The 20,393-nt window shown below is 44.4% G+C and overlaps 1 protein-coding gene across 4 annotated transcripts in view; it reads left to right on the forward strand.

Annotated features, from left to right (window-relative positions):
• Positions 1 to 16,230, forward strand: part of DSTYK (dual serine/threonine and tyrosine protein kinase) — a 68,904-nt gene extending 52,674 nt beyond the window's left edge. For 2 of the 4 annotated variants that reach the window (XM_003938326.4, XM_010348962.3), the window contains exons 10-13: positions 1,509 to 1,622; positions 7,798 to 7,912; positions 10,237 to 10,371; positions 10,817 to 16,230. In XM_003938326.4, the coding sequence (XP_003938375.1) occupies positions 1,509 to 1,622; positions 7,798 to 7,912; positions 10,237 to 10,371; positions 10,817 to 11,004 (552 nt within the window). In that variant the 3' untranslated portion in view covers positions 11,005 to 16,230. Of the gene's footprint in view, positions 1 to 318; positions 1,478 to 1,508; positions 1,623 to 7,797; positions 7,913 to 10,236; positions 10,372 to 10,816 lie in introns of those variants that run through there. The other 2 variants (XM_003938327.4, XM_074384935.1) reach the window with 2 other exon arrangements.
• Positions 16,231 to 20,393: the final 4,163 nt, after the last annotated feature.

Genomic DNA, 20,393 nt, shown 5'->3' on the forward strand with positions numbered 1-20,393 from the left:
GAGAAGCTACTGAAGGATTTTATTTGAGTGAAGGTGAAACCCTCAGTTGAATGTTGAGTTTCCCTTATTTGAAACCACCACCAAGAGTGAATTAGAGAGGTTTCTTTTGTCTGTTCCCTACATAGGAGCTGAGTAGAAGGAGAGAAAAGCTGACCTCAGAGTTCTGGGTAGATCCCTTCTCACAGATTCCTCCTGGACCAGGTCGTATGGAGGCTTCTGGAAGTAGGGCAGAGGAAACCTTAGAGATGGTTGCCAGTCGTGAGGAATCAATATGATGAAGAAAATGACTCTCCAAGCAGCTTTCTCTCTTCATTTCAGAGGAATTAAACATTGTCTGATGCATTTCCACAAGTGAGCTAGAGAACATCCTTTGAGCTTTTGAATGAGTGATGTGACATTTTCCAGTATTCAGGAGACCCTGAATTGAGGTAATCTGAGTGATTTTGGTATTTGAATCCACAAAACGAAACCTGGGCTAACCAGGCCTGTAAGGCAGTGGGAGTAAATCTTCCTGAGGAACCTAGAAATAGTCACTTTTTTTTTTTTTTGAGACGGAGTTTCGCTCTTGTTACCCAGGCTGGAGTGCAGTGGCGTGATCTCGGCTCACCGCAACCTCCGCCTCCTGGATTCAAGCAATTCTCCTGCCTCAGCCTCCCGAGTAGCTGGGACTACAGGCGCATGCCACCATGCCCAGCTAATTTTTGTATTTTTTAGTAGAGACGGGGTTTCACCTTGTTGACCAGGATGGTCTCGATCTCTTGACCTCGTAATCCACCCGCCTCGGCCTCCCAAAGTGCTGGGATTATAGGCGTGAGCCACCGCACCTGGCCAGAAATAGTCACTTTGAGTCTTAAGGGCAGTTCCAGAATTTCTTCAAATGTTAGAAAGGAGCTCATGCCTTAGTTGTTTGATTCTGTCTGTTCATCACATTTGAGGTTATCCATTTGGCCTAACTGCAGCCTGTAAGGGATTTTATCTGGCTTTGTCTCCTTTACAGCTTGCACTTCCTTGCTTTTCCTCTACTTCCCTCGCCTAACTGATTTTTTTCTCCCCTCACCTTTTATTCGAGACAGAGTCTTGCTCTGTCACCCAGGTTGGAGTTCAGTGGCACCATCTCAGCTTACTGCAACCTCTGCCTCCTGGGTTCAAGTGATTATCCTGCCTCAGCCTCCCAAGTAGCTGGGATTACAGGCATCTACCACCATGCCTCGGGAATTTTTTGTTTGTTTGTTTTTTTAGTAGAGATGGGATTTCACCATGTTGTCTGGGATGGTCTCGAAATTCCTGACCTCAAGCGATCTGTCCGCCTTGGCCTCCCAAAGTGCTGGGTTACAGGCATAAGCCACTGTGCCAGCTCTTCCCCTTTTTAAAAATTCACTTTTCTGTCCTCCTGTGCTCTAGCACAGTCAGTCTTTTAGTTCCCCACAGAAAGAAGTCTCAGTTGGTTCAAGTAAGTTGAATTGAGGAGTTGCCTTATCATGACAAGTAAGGTCTTTTGTCTCTCCAAGGCTGGGCTGACCCTGGAGACACGGTTGCAGATAGCACTAGATGTGGTGGAGGGAATCCGCTTCCTGCACAGCCAGGGACTTGTCCATCGTGATATCAAACTGAAAAATGTGCTGGTAAGTAAGAGCTGTTTCCCCAAGATTATACCCTACCTCTGTGGCTGAGTGATTTTGGAGGGTACACATAAATGTAAGTTTGGTCCTAAGAAAAGTCCACACAGAAAGTGTACTAGTCCATTCTCATGCTGCTAATAAAGATACACCCAAGCCTGGGTAATTTATAAAAGAAAGAGGTTTAATTGACTCATAGTTCCACAGGGCTGGAGAGGCCTCAGGAAACTTACAATTATGGCAGAAGGGGAAGCAAATACATTCTTCTTCACATGGCAGCAGCAAGGAGAAGTACCAAACAAAAGTGGGTAAAGCCCCTTAACAAAACCATCAGATCTTGTGAGAACTCACTATCATGAGAACAGCATGAAGATTAAATTACCTCCCACTGGGTCCCTCCCATGACACATGGGTATTATGGGAACTGCAATTCAAGATGAGATTTGGGTGGGGACATAGCCAAACCTTATTATTCTGCCCCTGACCCCTCCCAGATTTCATGTCCTCACATTTCTTTTCTTTTCTTTTTTTTGAGACGGAGTTTCACTCTTGTTGCCCAGGCTGGAGTGTAATGACATGATCGCAGCTCACCACAACCTCTGCCTCCTGGATTCAAGCGATTCTCCTGCCTCAGCCTCCTGAGTAGCTGGGATTACAGGCATGCACCACCACACTTGGCTCTTTTTTTTTTTTTTTTTTGGTATTTTTAGTAAATACAGCATTTCTCCATGTTGGTCCGGCTGGTCTTGAACTCCTGACCTCAGGTGATCCACCCGCCTTGGCCTCCCAAAGTGCTGAGATTACAGGCATGACCATGCCTGGCCATGTCCTCACATTTCAAAACAAAATCATGCGTTCCCAACAGTTCTCCAAAGTCTTAACTCATTCTAGCATTAACTCAAAAGTCCAAGTCCAAAGTCTCATCTGAGACAAGGCAAGTCCCTTCTGTCTGTGAGCCTGTACAATCAAAAGCAAGTTAGTTACTTCCTACATACAATGAGGGTACAGGCATTGGGCAAATATACCCATTCCAAAGGGAAGAAATTGGCCAAAACAAAGGTGCTATAGGCCCATGCAAGTCTGAAATCCAATAGGGCAATCATTAAACCTTAAAGTTCCAAAATGATCTCCTTTGACTCCATGTCTCACATCCAGGGCACACTGATGCAAGAGGTGGGCTCCCATAGTCTTAGGCATCTCCACCCCTGTGGATTTGCAGGGTACAGCCCACTTCCTGGCTGCTTCCATGGACTGGCATTGAGTGTCTTTGGCTTTTCTAGGCACACGGTGCAAGTTGTGGGTGGATCTACCAGTCTGGGTGCTGGAGGACAGTGGCCTTCTTCTCACAGCTCCACTAGGCAGTGTCCCAGTGGGAACTTTCTGTGGGGTCTCCAACCCCACATTTCCCTTCCGTACTACCCTAGCAGAGGTTCTTCCTGAGGGCTCCACCCCTGCAGCAAACTTCCGTCTGGATAGCCAAGCATTTCCATACATCCTCTGAAATCTAGGTGGAGGTTCACAAACCTCAGTTGTTGATTTCTATGCACCCGCAGGCCCAAAACCACCTATAAGTTGCCAGGACTTGGGGCTTGCACCCTCTGAAGCAATGGCCTGAGCTATATATTGGCCCCTTTTAGCCACAGTTGGAACTGAAGCAGCTGGGATGCAGGACACCATGTCCCGAGGCTACATTGGAGTAGGGGGGCCCTGGGCCCAGCCCACAGAACCATTTTTCCCTTCTAGACCTCTAGGCCTGCCATAGGAGGGGCTGCTGTGAAGGTCTCTGATATGCCCTGGAGACATTTTCCCCATTGTCTTGGTGGTTAACATTCAGCTTCTCGTTACTTACGCAAATTTCTGCAGTGAGCTTGAATTTCTCCCCAGAAAATAGCTTTTCTTTTTTTCTTTTTGAGATAGAGTCTCACTTTATTTCCCATGCTGGAGTGCAATGGCGCAATCTTGGCTCACTGTAACCTCCACCTCTCTGGTTTAAGCAATTCTCCATTCGCTTCCCAAGTAGCTGGGATTACAGGTGCCTGCCACCATGCCCGGCTAACTTTTGTATTTTTAGTAGAGATGGGGTTTCGCCATGTTGGCCAGGCTGGTCTCGAACTCCTGACCTCAGGTGATCAACCCACCTCAGCCTCCCAAAGTGCTGGGATTACAGGAGTGAGCCACCATGCCCAGCTAGAAAATAGATTTTCTTTTCTATCACATTGTCAGGCTGCAAATATTCCAAACTCTAGTGCTCTGCTTGAACACTTTGCTCCTTAGAAATTTCTTCCACCAGATATCCTAAGTCATCTCTCTCAAGTTCAAAGTTCCACAAATCTCTACGGCAGGGGCAGAATGCCTCCAGTCTATTTGTATAGCCAGAGTGACCTTTACTCCGGTTCCCAGTAAGTTCCTCATCTTCATCTGAGACCGCCTTAGCCTGGACGTCATTGTCCATCTCACTATCAGCATTTTGGTCAAAGCCATTCAACTCAACAAAGTTTGAAACTCTAGGAAGTTTCAAACTTTCCCACATTTTCCTGTCTTCTTCTAAGCCCTCAAAACTGTTCCAGCCTCTGCCTGTTACCCAGTTCCAAAGTCGCTTCCACAATTTCAGGTATCCTTACAGCAAGCAGCAGGCCACTCTTGGTACCAATTTATTGTATTAGTCCATTCTCACGTTGCTAATAAAGACATACCTGAGACTGGGCAACTTATAAAGGAAAGAAGGTTAATTGACTCACAGTTCCACAGGGCTCGAGAGGCCTCGGGAAGCTTACAATCATGGTGGAAAGGGAAGTGATCATTAAGTTGTTTCTGGCAATACTTAAATGATGTATAAAGATGGCAGCAATTTAGGGGAAGGGAAAGATCTCCCTAAAATTGACAGCTGAAACCTAACAGGCTAATCAGTAGCCAAATTAGACAGACTTACTCTCTTCAACCTAGGAAAGGAAACTATAGGGACTTTAGGAAACTCTCCTCAGCTGACTGGAGGACCTCAACTTTCTGCCCTGAGGCTGGGAGGAGGGGCAGGAGCTGAAGGGTTTCACTGGTGTCCTTCCATGGACCTATGCTTCCTCATTCTTCATATGTTAGCTTTATATGTACCGGGCACTGCAGTAAGCACTGGGGATACAAAGATGAAAAAGGCAGTCCCTGCCCTCATGTTGCTCACAGAGCGGGGAGGAAGACAGAACAGGTTGAATATTCCTAATCCAAAAATTAGAAATCCAAAATGCTCCTAAGTCTGAAACTTTCTGAGCAGTGACATGACCCTCAAAGGGAATGCTCACCAGAGCATTTTGGATTTTGGATTTTTAGAGGTGCTGAATCAGCAAGTATGATGCATATATTCTAAAATCTGGGGGAAAAAAAATTTGAAATTCAAAACACTTCTGGTTCCAAGCCTTTCAGATAAGGGATACTCAACCTGTAATGGAAATGAACCTGGAGACAGGAAGGTTGGTGGCAGGCTTTATAAAGTACAATCATGCATTGCATAATGACATTTTGGTCAGTAAGCCCACATATACGATGTGGTCCCTTAAGATTATAATGGGGCTGGGTGCAGTGGCTCACGCCTGTAATCCCAGCACTTTGGGAGACTGAGGCAGGTGGATCACAAGGTCAGAAGATCGAGACCATCCTGGCCAACATGGTGAAACCCCCATCTCTACTAAAAATACAAAATTTAGCCAGGGTGTGGTGGTAGGTGCCTGTAGTCCTGGCTACTCAGGAGGCTGAGGCAGAGGTTGCAGTGAGCTGAGATTGCACCACTGCACTCCAGCCTGGGAGACATAGCAAGACTCCATCTCAAAAATAACTGACATAATGTTGCAGCACAGTGAAATACTCATGTGTGGTGGTGATGGTGTGAACAAAGCTACTGGTATAAAAGTACAGCACAGGGCTGGGTGAGGTGGCTTATGCCTCTAATCTCAGCACTTTGGGAGGCTGAGGTGGGTGGATCACCTGAGGTCAGGAGTTCAAGACCAGTCTGACCAATATGGTGAAACCCCATCTCTATTAAAAAAAAAAAAAAAAAAGTGTAGCACAATTATGTACAGTATATAATATTTGATAAGAAACAGCTATGTTACTGGTTTATATATTTACTGTACTTTTAATCTTTTTATACTTGTTAGATACTTTAAAATAACAATAAAAGGTATAGTATGGTAAATATATAAACCAGTAAGGACAGTCTCGGGCAGGACCTCAGGACGAATTCCAGAAGAAGGTGTTGCTATCATAGGAAGTGACAGCTCCATGTGTGTTGTTGTCCCTGAAGACCTTCCAGTGGGACAGGATGCAGAGGTGGAAGACAGTGATATGGATGATCCTGACCCCATGCAGGCCTAGGCTAATAAGTCCATGTTTCAGTTCTTAACAAAAGAGTTTTAAAAGTTAAAAAAAAAAAAAAATTAAAAATAGGGAAAAAAAAAAAAAAGCCTATAACCAACCTGGAAAACAGAGAAAGACCCCATCTCTACTAAAAATCAAAAAATTAGACAGGCATGATGGCACACAACTGTATTCTTAGCTGCTTAGGAAGCCAAGGTGCGAAGATCCATTGAGCCCAAAAATTCAAGGCTGCCTTGAGCTATGATTGTGTCACTGCACTCCAGCCTGGAAGGCAGAGCACAACCCTGTCTCTTAAAAAAAAAAAAAAAAAAAAAAAGAAGGAAAAGCTTACAGAATAAGGATATAAAGATATAAATACAATATTTTTGTACAGCTGTACAGTATGTGTTATAAGCTAAGTGTTTATTATAAAAGGGTCAAACAAAAAGCTTAAAAAATAAAGTTAATAAAGTAAAATTACAGTAAGTGGAGGTTGGTTTTTTTTTAATTGTATGCAGTTACGGTTTAATACAGCATCTTCATATTTGTTTACATTTCTCTTGACTGCAAATGGTGCCATGTATGGTTTGTGTGCATACATTTTGATGAATTTTAACTTTTTTTTCTTTTAATTGCATTTTATGTTTTGGGGTACATGTGAAGAACATGCAAGATTATTGCATAGGTACACACATGGCAGTGTGATTTGCTGCCTGAGGTTGATTTATTATTGAAGAAAAACTTTTGGCCGGGTGCAGTGACTGTAATCCCAGCACTTTGGGAGGCAGAGGCGGGTGGATCACAGGGTCAAGAGATCAAGATCATCCTGGCCAACATAGTGAAACTTGTCTCTACTAAAAATACAAAAATTAGCTGGGTGTGGTGGTGCACATCTGTAGTCCCAACTCCTTAGGAGACTGAGGCAGAAGAATCGCTCAAACCCGGGAGGCGGAGGTTGTAATGAGCTGAGATCACACCACTCTACTCCAGCCTGGCAACAGAGCAAGACTCTATTTTTAAAAAAAATAAGAGCCGGGCGCGGTGGCTCAAGCCTGTAATCCCAGCACTTTGGGAGGCCGAGGCGGGTGGATCACGAGGTCGAGAGATCAAGACCATCCTGGTCAACATGGTGAAACCCCGTCTCTACTAAAAATACAAAAAATTAGCTGGGCGTGGTGGCGCGTGCCTGTAATCCCAGCTACTCAGGAGGCTGAGGCAGGAGAATTGCCTGAACCCAGGAGGTGGATGTTGCGGTGAGCCGAGATTGCGCCATTGCACTCCAGCCTGGGTAACAAGAGCGAAACTCCGTCTCAAAAAAAGAAAAATACTTTAAAAAATAAATTAAGTGTAGTCTAAGTGTACAGTGTTTATAAAGCCTGTAGTAATGTCGTAGGCCTTCGCACTCACCTCTCACTCACTGACTCACCCAGAGCAGTTTCCACTTCTGGGAGCTCCATTCATTGTAAATGCCCTCTACAGGCATACCGTTTTTTATCTTTTATATCGTATCCTTACTGTACCTTTTCTATGTTTAAGTATGTTTAGATACACAAATACCACTGTTACTGTTGCCTGTGGTATTCAGTACAGTAACACTCTGTACAGGTTTGTAGTCTAGTAGCAAAAAACCATACGATTAATATATCGCCTAGGATTATAGCAGGTATACCACCTAGGGTTGTGTAAACATAGTCTGGTGTTTGCACAAGGATGAAATCACCTGACAACTCATTTTTCAGATCATAATCCTACTTTGAGGTACCTACCTTTGAGCTTGGGTATGCAGCAGTGCTGTGTGCAGATCAAAAACAAGGTGACTCTTGCCCTGCTTTGTTGGCAGCTGGACAAGCAGAACCGTGCCAAGATCACTGACTTAGGATTCTGCAAGCCAGAGGCCATGATGTCAGGCAGCATTGTGGGGACACCGATCCATATGGCCCCTGAACTTTTCACAGGTAAGGCTGGAGGGCAGGCAGTGGGTCTGGGCAGGGCATATTACTTTCATCCTGAGTGCCACCCCTTGAGCTAGTTTTCACAATCACTACTGGCAGGTCTAGTACAGGCAAGGGAGAAACTAGATCAGGGAGACCTACGTAAGGCTAGTAGAGGGGAAAGTGAAGAGGTAAAGGAATAAGAAAGAAAAAGTGCAAATAGGAGTCATCATTTGGACATCCCTCTGGGTTGTTACTGCCACAATCAACCAATTATCTAAGCATAAAGTATTGACTGAATAACTCCTGTGTCATAGCAGTTGCCCTCTATCATTAAAGAGCTTATAGTTGACATAGAGTTATATTGAAAGGTAAAATAGGAAGCAATACAACACAAGGTGTGATTAGGTGCCAAATTAACTGCTGTATAATGTGCTGTTGGTGTTTAGAGAAGGAATACATGAAGGTGGAAATGTTTGGTGGTTTTGTGATGGAGGTGAGATTTTTGAGTAGAATTTGAGTCAGATCTAGGAAACTAGTAGGTGGGAAGGGAACCTATTAAGTATATACCTTGAGCTAGGCAGTATGGGTAGGTTTTTCATATATTTTGTTTAGTTCTGTGATAATGATGGATTTTTATGTCCATTTAATGGATAAAGTTGAGACCAGATTGATGATGAAACGTACTCCCAAAAACATAGAGCTAAAATGTAATGGAGCTGTGATTTAAGTCTAAGATGTTCTGTCACCATAGTACAACCCTGTAGCATGAAGGAGAGAAAATTATCTAGAGGCTAAAGAAGGAGTAATAATGAGGAAAATCACAGAATAGAAATAAGCATGACATGAAAGAAATCCATTGGGGAATAGTAGCAAACAAGGTTGAAGATAAAAATATATTGAGCTTGAAATTCCCACAAAAGAATCAAGGCTTGTTGTGCAAGACTTAAGGCACTACTGAGCTTTGGAGTAGGGGAGAAAGGAAAACATTTGTGAAGATGAGCTTAGTAACAGTAGGTAAAGATGATGTGACTGGGAAGAACCAAGGTTAGACCAGATAGCTGGTCTTCTACGGTTGCATCCAGGATTAAGCTGGTATTAATGCTGAAACAAACAAATGTGAGATACTTGAGATTAATTCAGAGGAAGAATGGGCAAGAGTTTGGTGCTAACTTGATATGGTTAGTGAACAGAAAAGAATGACCAAAAGATGACTCCAAGGTTTTGAGCCCAAGTGATGGGAATGATTGTTCCATTGCCAGGGAAGAGAAGAAGGTAATCCCTGGTCAGTTATTAGTATTGGTAAGAGTTAAAATTAGTGATATATTTAAATTTATTTCATTTCATGTACCAGTCTTCCCCTAGTCCTTCACTGGGTGATACATGTAAGGATTAGGTGGTAGCGAGTCAGCTGTAGTCATGCGCTACGTCTGACCCAAGTAGACTGTCTTCATTTTTCTTTCTCTAGATTTACTTTTTTTTTTTTTTTTTTTTGAGACGGAGTTTCGCTCTTGTTACCCAGGCTGGAGTGCAATGGCATGATCTCAGCTCACCGCAACCTCCGCCTCCTGGGTTCAGGCAATTCTCCTGCCTCAGCCTCCTGAGTAGCTGGGATTACAGGCACGCGCCACCATGCCCAGCTAATTTTTTGTATTTTTAGTAGAGACGGAGTTTCACCATGTTGACCAGGATGGTCTCGATCTCTTGACCTCGTGATCCACCCGCCTCGGCCTCCCAAAGTGCTGGGATTACAGGCGTGAGCCACCGCGCCCGGCCCTTTTTAAAAAAAACTTTCTAATCCCACTGCTATGATTCTATTTTGGCTACTTCATACTTAAATTCCTTTTATTGTTTCTATTGCAGTCCACCCTATTGTCAGAATCATCTTTCTAAAATATTGTATTCTTCATGTCACCTCCTACTCTAAAACATAAATGACTTCCTGCTGCTCACTGAATCCAGACTCTTCTGTCTGACTTTAAAAATAATCATATTCTGGTTCCAACATACCTACCCACCTATATTCCCAACTTTATTTTCCTAATATGACCTTTTGGGATTAATCTTTTTGACTGTCCTAGCAGAATGAAAGGCCTTATTTTCCTTCTCCTTTGTCAAGTTCTAGGCTTGGCTCTCTAAGTATTGCGCTGTGGCCTCCCAATGTCTTAGTTGATTGTATTATGCAATGGGCGTTATAATGTGGCCTGCCTACCTGGCGCGGTTGTTACTGAGAGAAAACAGATGTTAAAAGCTTTGGAGAAAGCTAACCCTCTGCGGAGGCAAGGCGGTGTGGATGCTGCTGCCTGCCTTTCCGTGGCTCATTATGTTTCATGCTTTCTTGCCATCAGGGAAGTACGATAATTCCGTGGATGTCTACGCTTTTGGAATTCTTTTCTGGTATATCTGCTCAGGCTCTGTCAAGCTCCCTGAGGCATTTGAGAGGTGTGCTAGCAAAGACCATCTCTGGAACAATGTGCGGAGGGGTAAGAGCCACAAGTACTGCCCTGTCCTAACTCCCCTGGCTAGGCCAGATTGAGCCCAGAGCCTCCTGTCATCCTTCCTGGCCACTCCACAGCAGGGCCATAGACGCATTTAAACTGTCATGAATCCAAAAAAGATATCAACCTTTGCATCCAGGCACCTCTCTATTGAACTATCTCAAAAAGTCTTTTGTAAAAAAAATTTCTGATTCTTCAACTTCATATGCCAATGTGTTCCAGTTTTTCTTCTTCCTTTTTTTTTTTTTTTTTTTTTTTTGACTCGCCCTTACTGTTAGGTTCTAACCTAGATGTTTGCAATTGAAGCCAAAACTCCTTGTATTCTTTAATATCCTGAGCCCGACTGGGAAGTCAGCCCAGTGAGCTGGTCATGCCTCTGTTGTGCTGGGTCACTCTCACTGTGGTCTTGTTTCCATGCTCTTTTCTCTAGGGGCTCGCCCAGAACGTCTTCCTGTGTTTGATGAGGAGTGCTGGCAGTTGATGGAAGCCTGCTGGGATGGCGACCCCTTGAAGAGGCCTCTCTTGGGCATTGTCCAGCCTATGCTCCAGGGCATCATGGACAGACTCTGCAAATCCAATTCTGAGCAGCCAAACAGAGGACTAGATGATTCTACTTGAAAGCAAAGACCTTTCTCTTTCACTTTCTCTTTCTTTCCTTCCCCCTCACCTTTTGGCCATGGGGAGAATTTGACATTTATTCACTATAGGACACACTCCCAAGGGAACTGGTGCTTGCTGGGAAACTTGAAACCTTCCCAGGCAGGGATGACTCCTGGACAGTGAAGATTTGGATGACTGAGCACATTCAGCAGCTCACTGAAGCCCCAAGCTATCCCTTTAGCAAAAAAGTATCTAAGATGTGTAAAAGCCGAGGAATGTGATGTTCTGGCCTCACAAAGGAAAAGGAGGCAGATGTTACCATGGTCTATTCACTGTCTGTGCTTCTAAGACAACAAGCGGGACACTGCACTGGCAGTAGTGTTTCAAAAGTCTCATTCTCATGATTTGTGGCTCTAGCTAGGAATAGTTTAGTCAGGACTCAGAAAATTTGAGCTTAGTTCTGGGATTATGAAAACGTAGGGATAAAAACAATAACTTGTGGATGTCTGGATTCTGCTGCCCGCAGCCAGGGATCTCAGGTTGCCATGGTCAGAAGCCCCAGTGAGGGAGCTAGAAACAGAGCTATCTGTTCCTCATACTGCCAGTGTGTTTACATTTATAGGACCACATATCCCTGGTTTCTGGGGGAGGGTTTCACTGTTACATCACCAAGACGCCCTGAAAAGAGAGAGAGAGAAAACCAGGAGCGGTGGCTCATGCCTGTAATCCCGTCACTTTGGGAGGCTGAGGTGGGCAGATCAAGAGATCAGTAGTTCAAGGGCCAGCCTGGCCAATATGGTGAAACTCCGTCTCTACTAAAGATACAAAAACTAGCCGGGCAGGGTGGTGGGTGCCTGTAGTGCCAGGTACTCAGGAGACTGAGGCAGGAGAATCGCTTGAACCTGGGAGGCAGAGGTTGCAGTGACCCAAGATCATGCCATTGCACTCCAGCCTGGGCAACAGGGTAAGACTCCGTCTCAAAAAAAAAAAGGGTGTGCCTATGTGTTTGTGTATATGTATATGCACATGTATGTGTTTATATGTCTATATATATATAGACACACACACAGAAGTTATTGGATTTGGAGTTACTGCTAACCCCAGAACAGAATCTGTCCTTTTACCTTTGGGTCTTTTTTTTTTGTTTACCTCTTTTCATCTCAAAGTGGGAAAGCTCCAGATAACATGGTACTTAGGAGTGAGTGTCTGAGTAAAACCAACCCAATGAGAAGTATTTGGGTGAGACCTGAGAGGTGGGAGATGATTGGAGGCCATGGCCTGCGTACAAACATACTGGAAGAAAACCAGCTTGTTTTCAAAACTTAACACAATCAGAAACTTTTTGTGTTTGAATCTAACACACTGACGTTTTAAAAACTTGATTAATGAGCTTTTTAACCAAGGTTTCTCCTGCAATTTGTTCCTTCTTTTTACCTTATTTTAAATATGATCTGTTAGAAGAAAAGAACCAGAAGCAAGAGAAAAGCCCTTCTCTAGTAGTTCTTTGTGCGTGCACCTCACCCCTGTGTGCCAGTGTCTGGGAAGCTTCCCTGAAAGGTGGGAGGCAGGTTGGTGGTCTTTTGGAGAGTTCCTCATGAAGTGTGCTTGAGGAGAGAAATTCTGATTCTAGGCAGAGGAAGAGGAACAATTTAAATACTGGTGCATTTCAGATGCACTTCACTTCAAGCCTTCCTCAGCCAAACTGGTTCATTAAATTCAGAAAAACAGGTAGACAAAGGAGTAGACAGTGGAAGTGAGTAGCCTCCCTCCATCTGCCTCATCCCTAATAACTGTGGTCTGGCCCCTACGTCCAGCTGCAGAGTTTGTAAAACAGGTCCCTGGGTGGGTATATAGGATGAGTTGCAAATTAGCCAGGCATGATGGCACATGCCTGTAGTCCCAGCTACTTGGGAATCTGAGGCAGGAGAATCACTTGAACCTGGGAGGTGGAGATTGTAGTGAGCCGAGATCACGCCACTGCACTCTAGGATTGTCTGTGACAGAATGACCATCTTTTAAATATTAATGGAGTATAAATGGGATCTTTCATAGAACTTTTAACTCTTTGGCTATCCTGGGCTTGGATCATATGTTTGAGCATAGTAGCTCCCTAAGCTCTTGCAGCCTTTCAGAAACCCCAGGTAGTGCTAATAACCTTTTTACCTGCAAATGATAAAGTAACTGGCCTAGTGTCTTTGGGCTCTATAGGCTTTAGCCTTGTTTTGGTAGGATGTTCAGTATATTCTTAGAATTCTGACCACCTATTTAGCGATACTTAAAGCACTCTATTCTCAGCACTAACTCGCTGTCCTTCTGGGAATGATGGTGGGGCTTCCAGGAAGTCAGGTGTCAAGAAAGGAGGGGTAAGTACTCTCCACTTGCTGGAAAATCATTGTAAGTCTGTTGTGTATGAAATTTTAGGAAAAGTCTTATATAGTTCCCTTTCCAGACTGTCTTCTTTTGACTCAAGCTAAGTCTGTGCTTCCATTCTGAAAGTCACATTCCTAGCATTCTTTGGAAGTCTTAGCTCATACTCCCATTCACATATGGGAGGTTAGATGTGTTTTCCCTTACCCGGTGTCCCTTTTCAGTTTACCCCATGGCTTAGTCTGCTATCAGATACCAGTTCTCTAGCAGATTCTCCAATAGTTTTTTTCCCCAATGGGGAGGGTGGAAGGGAGGGACTCATGTAAATAAGGAGATGAGTAGTTGTGTTACAGTTCATTTTCTTATTAAAAAAAAGTATTTTGAGAAGAGGTGCAAAATATTCTTGAAAGTCCCTAGGCCAGCCAAAGTCTACATATGGATGTTTGGGGATGTTATTTAAATACTCAGCAGGCTGAGTGCAGGTATGCGTGTGTATAGCGTGTGAATACTTTGCTTTTGTTTTGTCAGCTAATCTTGGCTTCTTTGTTCCTTGGCATCCATTCTTATGAGTGATGGGATGCCATGAAATGTACTGTATTGTTATTACTTGGGCAGACACTAGGTTTTCAAAGAAGTCTGGCAGCACTTGGGCTATAGAGGGCTCGGCATGACCAAAGTCAAAGGTTTTACCTCCCACCTTTGGCTGTACATGTTCCCAAGTGGTGAGGTGAGACTGTGGCTGGAGGAGGAGAAAGGATGGCATGAAAGAATGACCCTTACTGTGTTCTGTCCTTCTAATCAACATAATTAGGGCAGTTTACCCCAGCTTGAAAATGATGACCTGGCCATATTTAATGGCCACAGCTTGAAGTCTGGTCACTCATTTCACTACAGAACTGAGTGAGGGGCCTTCCTGCAGAGCAGTCAGGAGAAATCATGGAGCCTGGGGCCCTGGAATGGCTGACCCTGTGCCTTGAGAGCAGATGGCAAGGGCAGTCTGGCACGGCTCATTTGGGTGGGGTTTCCACAGGCATACCTTAATTCCTTGATCCTCTGCAAAGAGTAGCTCACTGGTTGAGCAAGCCCTTCGCAGGAGGACTGTGCTGGTTGTTCCAGACCAAAGAGAGTCACTTTTGACTCCATCTACTTCAAGGGGACAGAGCCTAGGCAGCAGCTTCTCCTAATTTTTAACACTAAAATTCAAAGAAGCAGTAGAGGAAAGAATGCATTGCTACCACAGATAGAAATAGGGGACTTGTAGAGCTTTCAGCTAGTAACCGTCAGCTCTCAAATGCATTTTTGTGTCTCTGCTTGAGCTGCCAAAGAAGGGTCACAAAGCGTTCTTCCTGATGGAAGAAGTGCCTCGGGGTTGCAGGGCTGCAAAGCGACAACTGCACTGAATGACACTTTACTTTTTGTCTTTGGCTTATTAGGTAGCACTGGGAGGCCCAGGAGAATTGGTGATTACAGTAGCACTTTGGGAATTAAGGCCTCCTTTGGCTTTGCTTTGGAGAGATGATGATATGCTTGGTTTTCCATTTGGATAATCAGGAAACCTCCCTAGTCCATCCATATTGCATCAAAGTGGGATTACAACCCTGGAAGAGTCCACTGCCAGAAGAGTAGTTGCTTTCCTTGAGTTTCCAAAGCTTTTAGATTTTCTGGATCAAGTAACCCACTTTTTAAAACCAGAGATCAGGAGTTCGAGACCAGCCTGGCCAACATGGTGAGACCCCATCTCTATTAAAAATACAAAAAATTAGCCAGGCGTGGTGGTGGGCACCTGTAGTCCCAGCTACTTGGGAAGCTGAGACAGGAGAATTGCTTGAACCCAGGAGGCGGAGGCTGCAGTGAGCCAAGATTGCACCCCTGCACTCACAGCCTGGGCAGCAGAGTAAGACTCCGTCTCAAAATAAAAATAAAAAGGAAAGGGAAAAGAAAGGTTAATCCTTCCAAATATCGGGGTAGGATGAGTAGAGCTTGTTTGATGTTGAAGTGGGTAAGGAGGGAGTGGCCTGAGACACTTGTATTACAAACTTCCCTGCAGGTTTCCAGTAGCACTACTGTTCTTAAAAAGAGTCTTGTTTTAACTTCATCTGCTTTGTTAACATCCAGTCCAATTGAGGTGATCTCAGAGGCATGTTCAGGATACCTAGCATTGGGAAGGCCACCCTGCCCAGGTGGTTGAAAAGAAAATTGGGGCCGGGCGCGGTGGCTCACGCCTGTAATCCCAGCACTTTGGGAGGCCGAGGCGGGTGGATCACGAGGTCAAGAGATCGAGACCATCCTGGTCAACATGGTGAAATCCCGTCTCTAATAAAAATACAAAAAATCAGCTGGGCATGGTGGTGCGTGCCTGTAATCCCAGCTACTCAGGAGGCTGAGGCAGGAGAATTGCCTGAACCCAGGAGGCGGAGGTTGCGGTGAGCCGAGATCGCACCATTGCACTCCAGCCTGGGTAACAAGAGCGAAACTCCGTCTCAAAAAAAAAAAAAAAAAAAGAAAAGAAAAGAAAAGAAAATTGGTCTGGACAGCCTGTTGTCTTTTGTCTTCATGTAATGTTTTTTGTTTGTTTTAAAGGACTAATGTTTATTACAGTGTTAAAAGTGTAACATACTAAGTGTGTAGAATAAAAGTGCAATAACAAAATCACTTTGGCACACACTTCAGTCTTTATCCTCTCTCCTTTCTTGTGCTACCTGGCTTTTTCCATAATATTGTTACCATGTTGTGTGCATTTTGAAGATGCGCGACTCTGGGTTAATCTTCATTAGTGTAATTTTGAAGGGTTGGGTTTGGTTTTATAGAATATTCTGTATACTTGTTGGGATACACAAATACCAGATGTGCTGTATAATAAAGATCACATTAACGTTTTAGGTTTCTGTTTGGTTTTGGTTTTCCCTTACCTCACTTCCCATAGTAACAGGACGTTCCCTAATCCATTCCATTTCCACTGTGACCTGCAGTCAGTGTCTCTCAGTTTGCCTTAGGAGAGATGGATGGAACACGTTCCTCTCCCATCAGGGGCCCTCCCCAGCCGCCATGGCTCTTTGCCTCTGGGTACTTTACATCACCACTATGGGAGGGTGGGCCAAGGGAATGGGAGATAGGATAGTGGTGAGAAGGGTGAGATGATAGCAAGGTATCTGCCAGAGCCTATCTGGGTGACACCCTTTTTTCCAGCTTCTTTTAAGCAAGAACCTGCATCATTGTAAGTTCATATACAAACCTAGCTACTCTTTATTACACTGTGAGGGAACCGGGCACAGAATCTCAATGCTGGCCTATCTGCATGCAGTGTATTTCGAATTTTCTATTTAGGCTCACCCTAGTGCTGATATTTGCTTGCTCAGCAGTGCCTGACAGGTACCACCATGGGCCACCGCCAAGAGAGAGGCACCACCTCTAGTCACCAGGGAAGGTCAACATGCAGCATGACGTGCGTTTGCTTTGGTTTGTTTTTGGTTATCATACCATGTCCGGCTTGTGTGACTGTTATTTTTTGCTATGACTATTTTTGGTTTGACTGCAACACAAGGTTGACCAGCAGATGGCAGCACGTCTTAAGTAGTTGGTATGTACCTGCTCCTTCAGGTTGATCTCAATGGTTCCCAGCCCACACCCACACAGTAGTCATTTATTTAATACAAGTGAGGCAGGTTAGTGCAGTTGGTTAGAGAGTAACGCTAATAATGCCAATAAACCTTTTTTATTTTTATTTTGGAGATGGTGTCTTGCTTTTGCTGTTGCCCAGGCTGGAGTGCAGTGGCACAAACATGGCTCATGGTAGCCTTGACCTCCTGGGCTCAAGCAATCTTCTCCCTCAGCCTCCTGAGTACCCAGACCACAGATACATGCCATCATGCCTGGCTGTTTTTGTTTGTTTTAAGAGCTGGGGTCTGGCCATGTTGCCCAGGCTGGTCTCAAACTCCTGGGCTCCAGCAATTCTCCTGCCTCAGCCTCCCAAAGGGCTGGGATTACAGGTGTAAGCCATGCACCCAGCCCAAATAAGCCTCTTAGCACTTGTGAAGCTCCCTACTAACTCCAGCCACCCTTCACAGTTAAACACATCCCATCTTATATGCCTATGCCCTGTATTTTCTTAGGCAGTTCAGCGTGACTGAGTCCTCTTCACCTTTTCCCTTTCCCTTATTACTTTGGAAAAAATAGCTTGTGGTATACACATTTTCAGATTGGGCATGCTTTTTCAAGAACACATCCCTCAGTAGACATGTGCCCTAAATAGGGCAACTTGGCTGGCCTTCTTGATCCTATATTTGGGTGGGGTTCAAGCTTCTGAACATTATTGTTATTATTATTATTATTTTAGAGATGGGGTTTCACCATGTTGGCCAAGCTGGTCTCGAACTCCTGGTCTCAAGTGATCCACCCACCTCGGCCCCCCAAAGTGCTGGGATTACAGGCGTGAGCCACCACGCCCGGCCGCTTCTGAACATTATTAAGTTCAATCTCAAAATTTCTGCCTTTACCAGAATCCCAAGGAGTCCATGAAGTGCTAACTGAATAGCCTCCTTTGGAGTGCAGTTACCATGGGGGACAAGCACTGACTGAGGCCTCCTGTGGCCCTTCTAGGGAAGCCTGTTCCTTGGTATATTTTAATTTTAGTTTTTTTGGAGACAGAGTCTCCCTCTCTCTCTCTCAGGTTGGAGTGCAATGGTATGATCTCAGCTCACTGCAACTTCTGCCTCCTGGGTTCAAGCTATTCTCCTGCCTCAGCCTCCCAAGTGGCTGGGATTACAGGCACGCACCACCACACCCAGCTAATTTTTGTATTTTTAGTAGAGACGAGGTTTCCCCATGTTGGCCAGGCTGGTCTCCAACCCCTGACCTCAGGTAATCTGGCCTCTCAAAGTGCTGGGATTATAAGCATGAACCACCACACCCATTCCCCTTGGTATATTTTGAAGGTAGCATTTCAAATCCGTGAAAAAAAAAATAGATTAGTCAGTAAAGTTGGCTATCTCCTTGTCTTAGTCTTTTCCTGCTATTGTAACAAAATACCATAGACCAGGTAATTTACAAATAACAGAAATGTATTTCTCACAGTTTTGGGAGCTGGGAAGTTCATGATCGAGGTGCCAGCAGGGTCAGTATCTGCTAAGGACCGCTCTGTGCTTCTTGTTGCAGTGTCCTTCAGGAGACTAATGCTGTCCTCACACGGCAGAAGAGACTGGAGAACGAGGCAGCTCTCTGAGCCTCTTTATAGTGCCATTAATCCCATCCATGAGGGCTAAGCCATCCTGGCCTAATCACCTCCCAAAGGCCCCACCTCTGAATAGTTTGGGGTTTGAGTTCCAACATATGAATTTTGGAGGGACACATGCATTCAAATCATATCACCACCTGAGGAAAAAAAGATTTAAATCATGTGAAAAAAAAAAAGGTCCAGGCATAGGAAAGACATATATTTAAACAAAAATCAAACCCGAGGCTGAGCACAGTGGCTTGGCCGGCTCATGCCTGTAATCCTAGTACTTTCAGAGGCCAAGGTGGGCAGATCACCTCAGGTCAGTAGTCAAGACCAGCCTGGCCAATATGGTCTCTACTAAAAATACAAAAATTAGCTGGGTGTAGTAGTGCATGCCTGTGACCTCAGCTATTCCGGAGGCTGAGGCATGAGAATCACTTGAACCTGGGAGGCAGAGGTGGCAGTGAGCTGAGATCATGACACCACACTCTAGCCTGGGCAACAGAGCAAGACTCCATCTAAAAAAAAAAAAAGGCCGGTCGCAGTGGCTCACGCCTGTAATCCCAGCACTTTGGGAGGCTGAGGCAGGCGGATCACCTGAGGTCAGGAGTTCAAGACCACCCTGGCCAACATGGTGAAACCTCATCTCTATTTAAAAAAAAAAAAAAAAAAATATATATATATATATATATATATATATATATATATAACATAACCCATTTTTTGATAAAAATCCCTTTGTTCCCATAACCCCAAATTATCTAGAGATTTAGTCCATCTGCATGTATAGTCCACAGAAAAAAAGAAGTATAAATGTTTAAATCAAACTGATAATAGTGGTTTTCCTAAAAAACTTCTAACTTTCAGGGTATGGAATTTCTGTATTGTTTATCTGCCATGAACATCTAGTATTTAAGAAAATGAATCGTGGCTAATTTAGGAGAAAGGAAATACATGTTGGAAAAATACTAGCACCTCAAAAAATCAATAGGAACTGGAAGATCAGCCTCACAGAATCAGTAGGCGGAAACCAAAGTAGCTCTGCCAACTTTTGCAAACGCCTCTCTAAGGCTGTGATAAACCATCTTTACTCCTTCATGAGTTGGCAGCCAGGGTGAGTTTTCTCGACTGGCCCAGCATGGGTCCCAGGCCCATCCTCCAGCTTTAGGTAGGTTCAGAACTGGAAGGATCTCTCCACTTCAGATTCCATGTTGGGAGGCAAGCACCTAAATTTGCCTGCTCACTAAAAACTACTTTCATCAGAGGAGATGTAACTCCTGAAAAGTAATCAAAGAGAAGTTAGAAAAGGGACCTAAATTCAGGGCTGGCACCAGGTGACAGATGGGCTACAGTTCACCTCTTGGGCTGCTTGACCTCCACAGCCGCCCTTCTGGAACTACTGGGAGGCAAAGTCACGAAACAAGATTGGCAGATTGGGGCCTGAGACAGGCCACAACTTGGTGCCTGGGAAGGACATTTCTAAATCTCTGGAGTATTTTTCAACCTATGAAGACCACCGTGGCTTCTATTTCCTCTCTTTCCTTCCTCCCTTGTTTTCTCAGCATGGCTTTCCCATGAATCACAAAGACACTCAAGCATCTAGAAATCAGAGCCTTTCTATGTGTGGAAGCAGTAGTTTAAGAGGTAATGGGGCAAATGCCAGGCTCAATGTGAAGCCACTGGCTCTGAAAATAAGGGAAACTGCTCCAGGTTCCAAGCTGGGACCACGGAGAAACACGGTGGTTAGTCTAAGACATCTTATTGAGCAGGATTTGCTTATAATTTTTAAAAATTGTTATTTACTATTTGATACTGTCAAAGGAGTATA

The sequence above is a fragment of the Saimiri boliviensis genome, chromosome 14 (genome assembly GCF_048565385.1).
Source record: "Saimiri boliviensis isolate mSaiBol1 chromosome 14, mSaiBol1.pri, whole genome shotgun sequence".
Classification (NCBI taxonomy): domain Eukaryota; kingdom Metazoa; phylum Chordata; class Mammalia; order Primates; family Cebidae; genus Saimiri; species Saimiri boliviensis.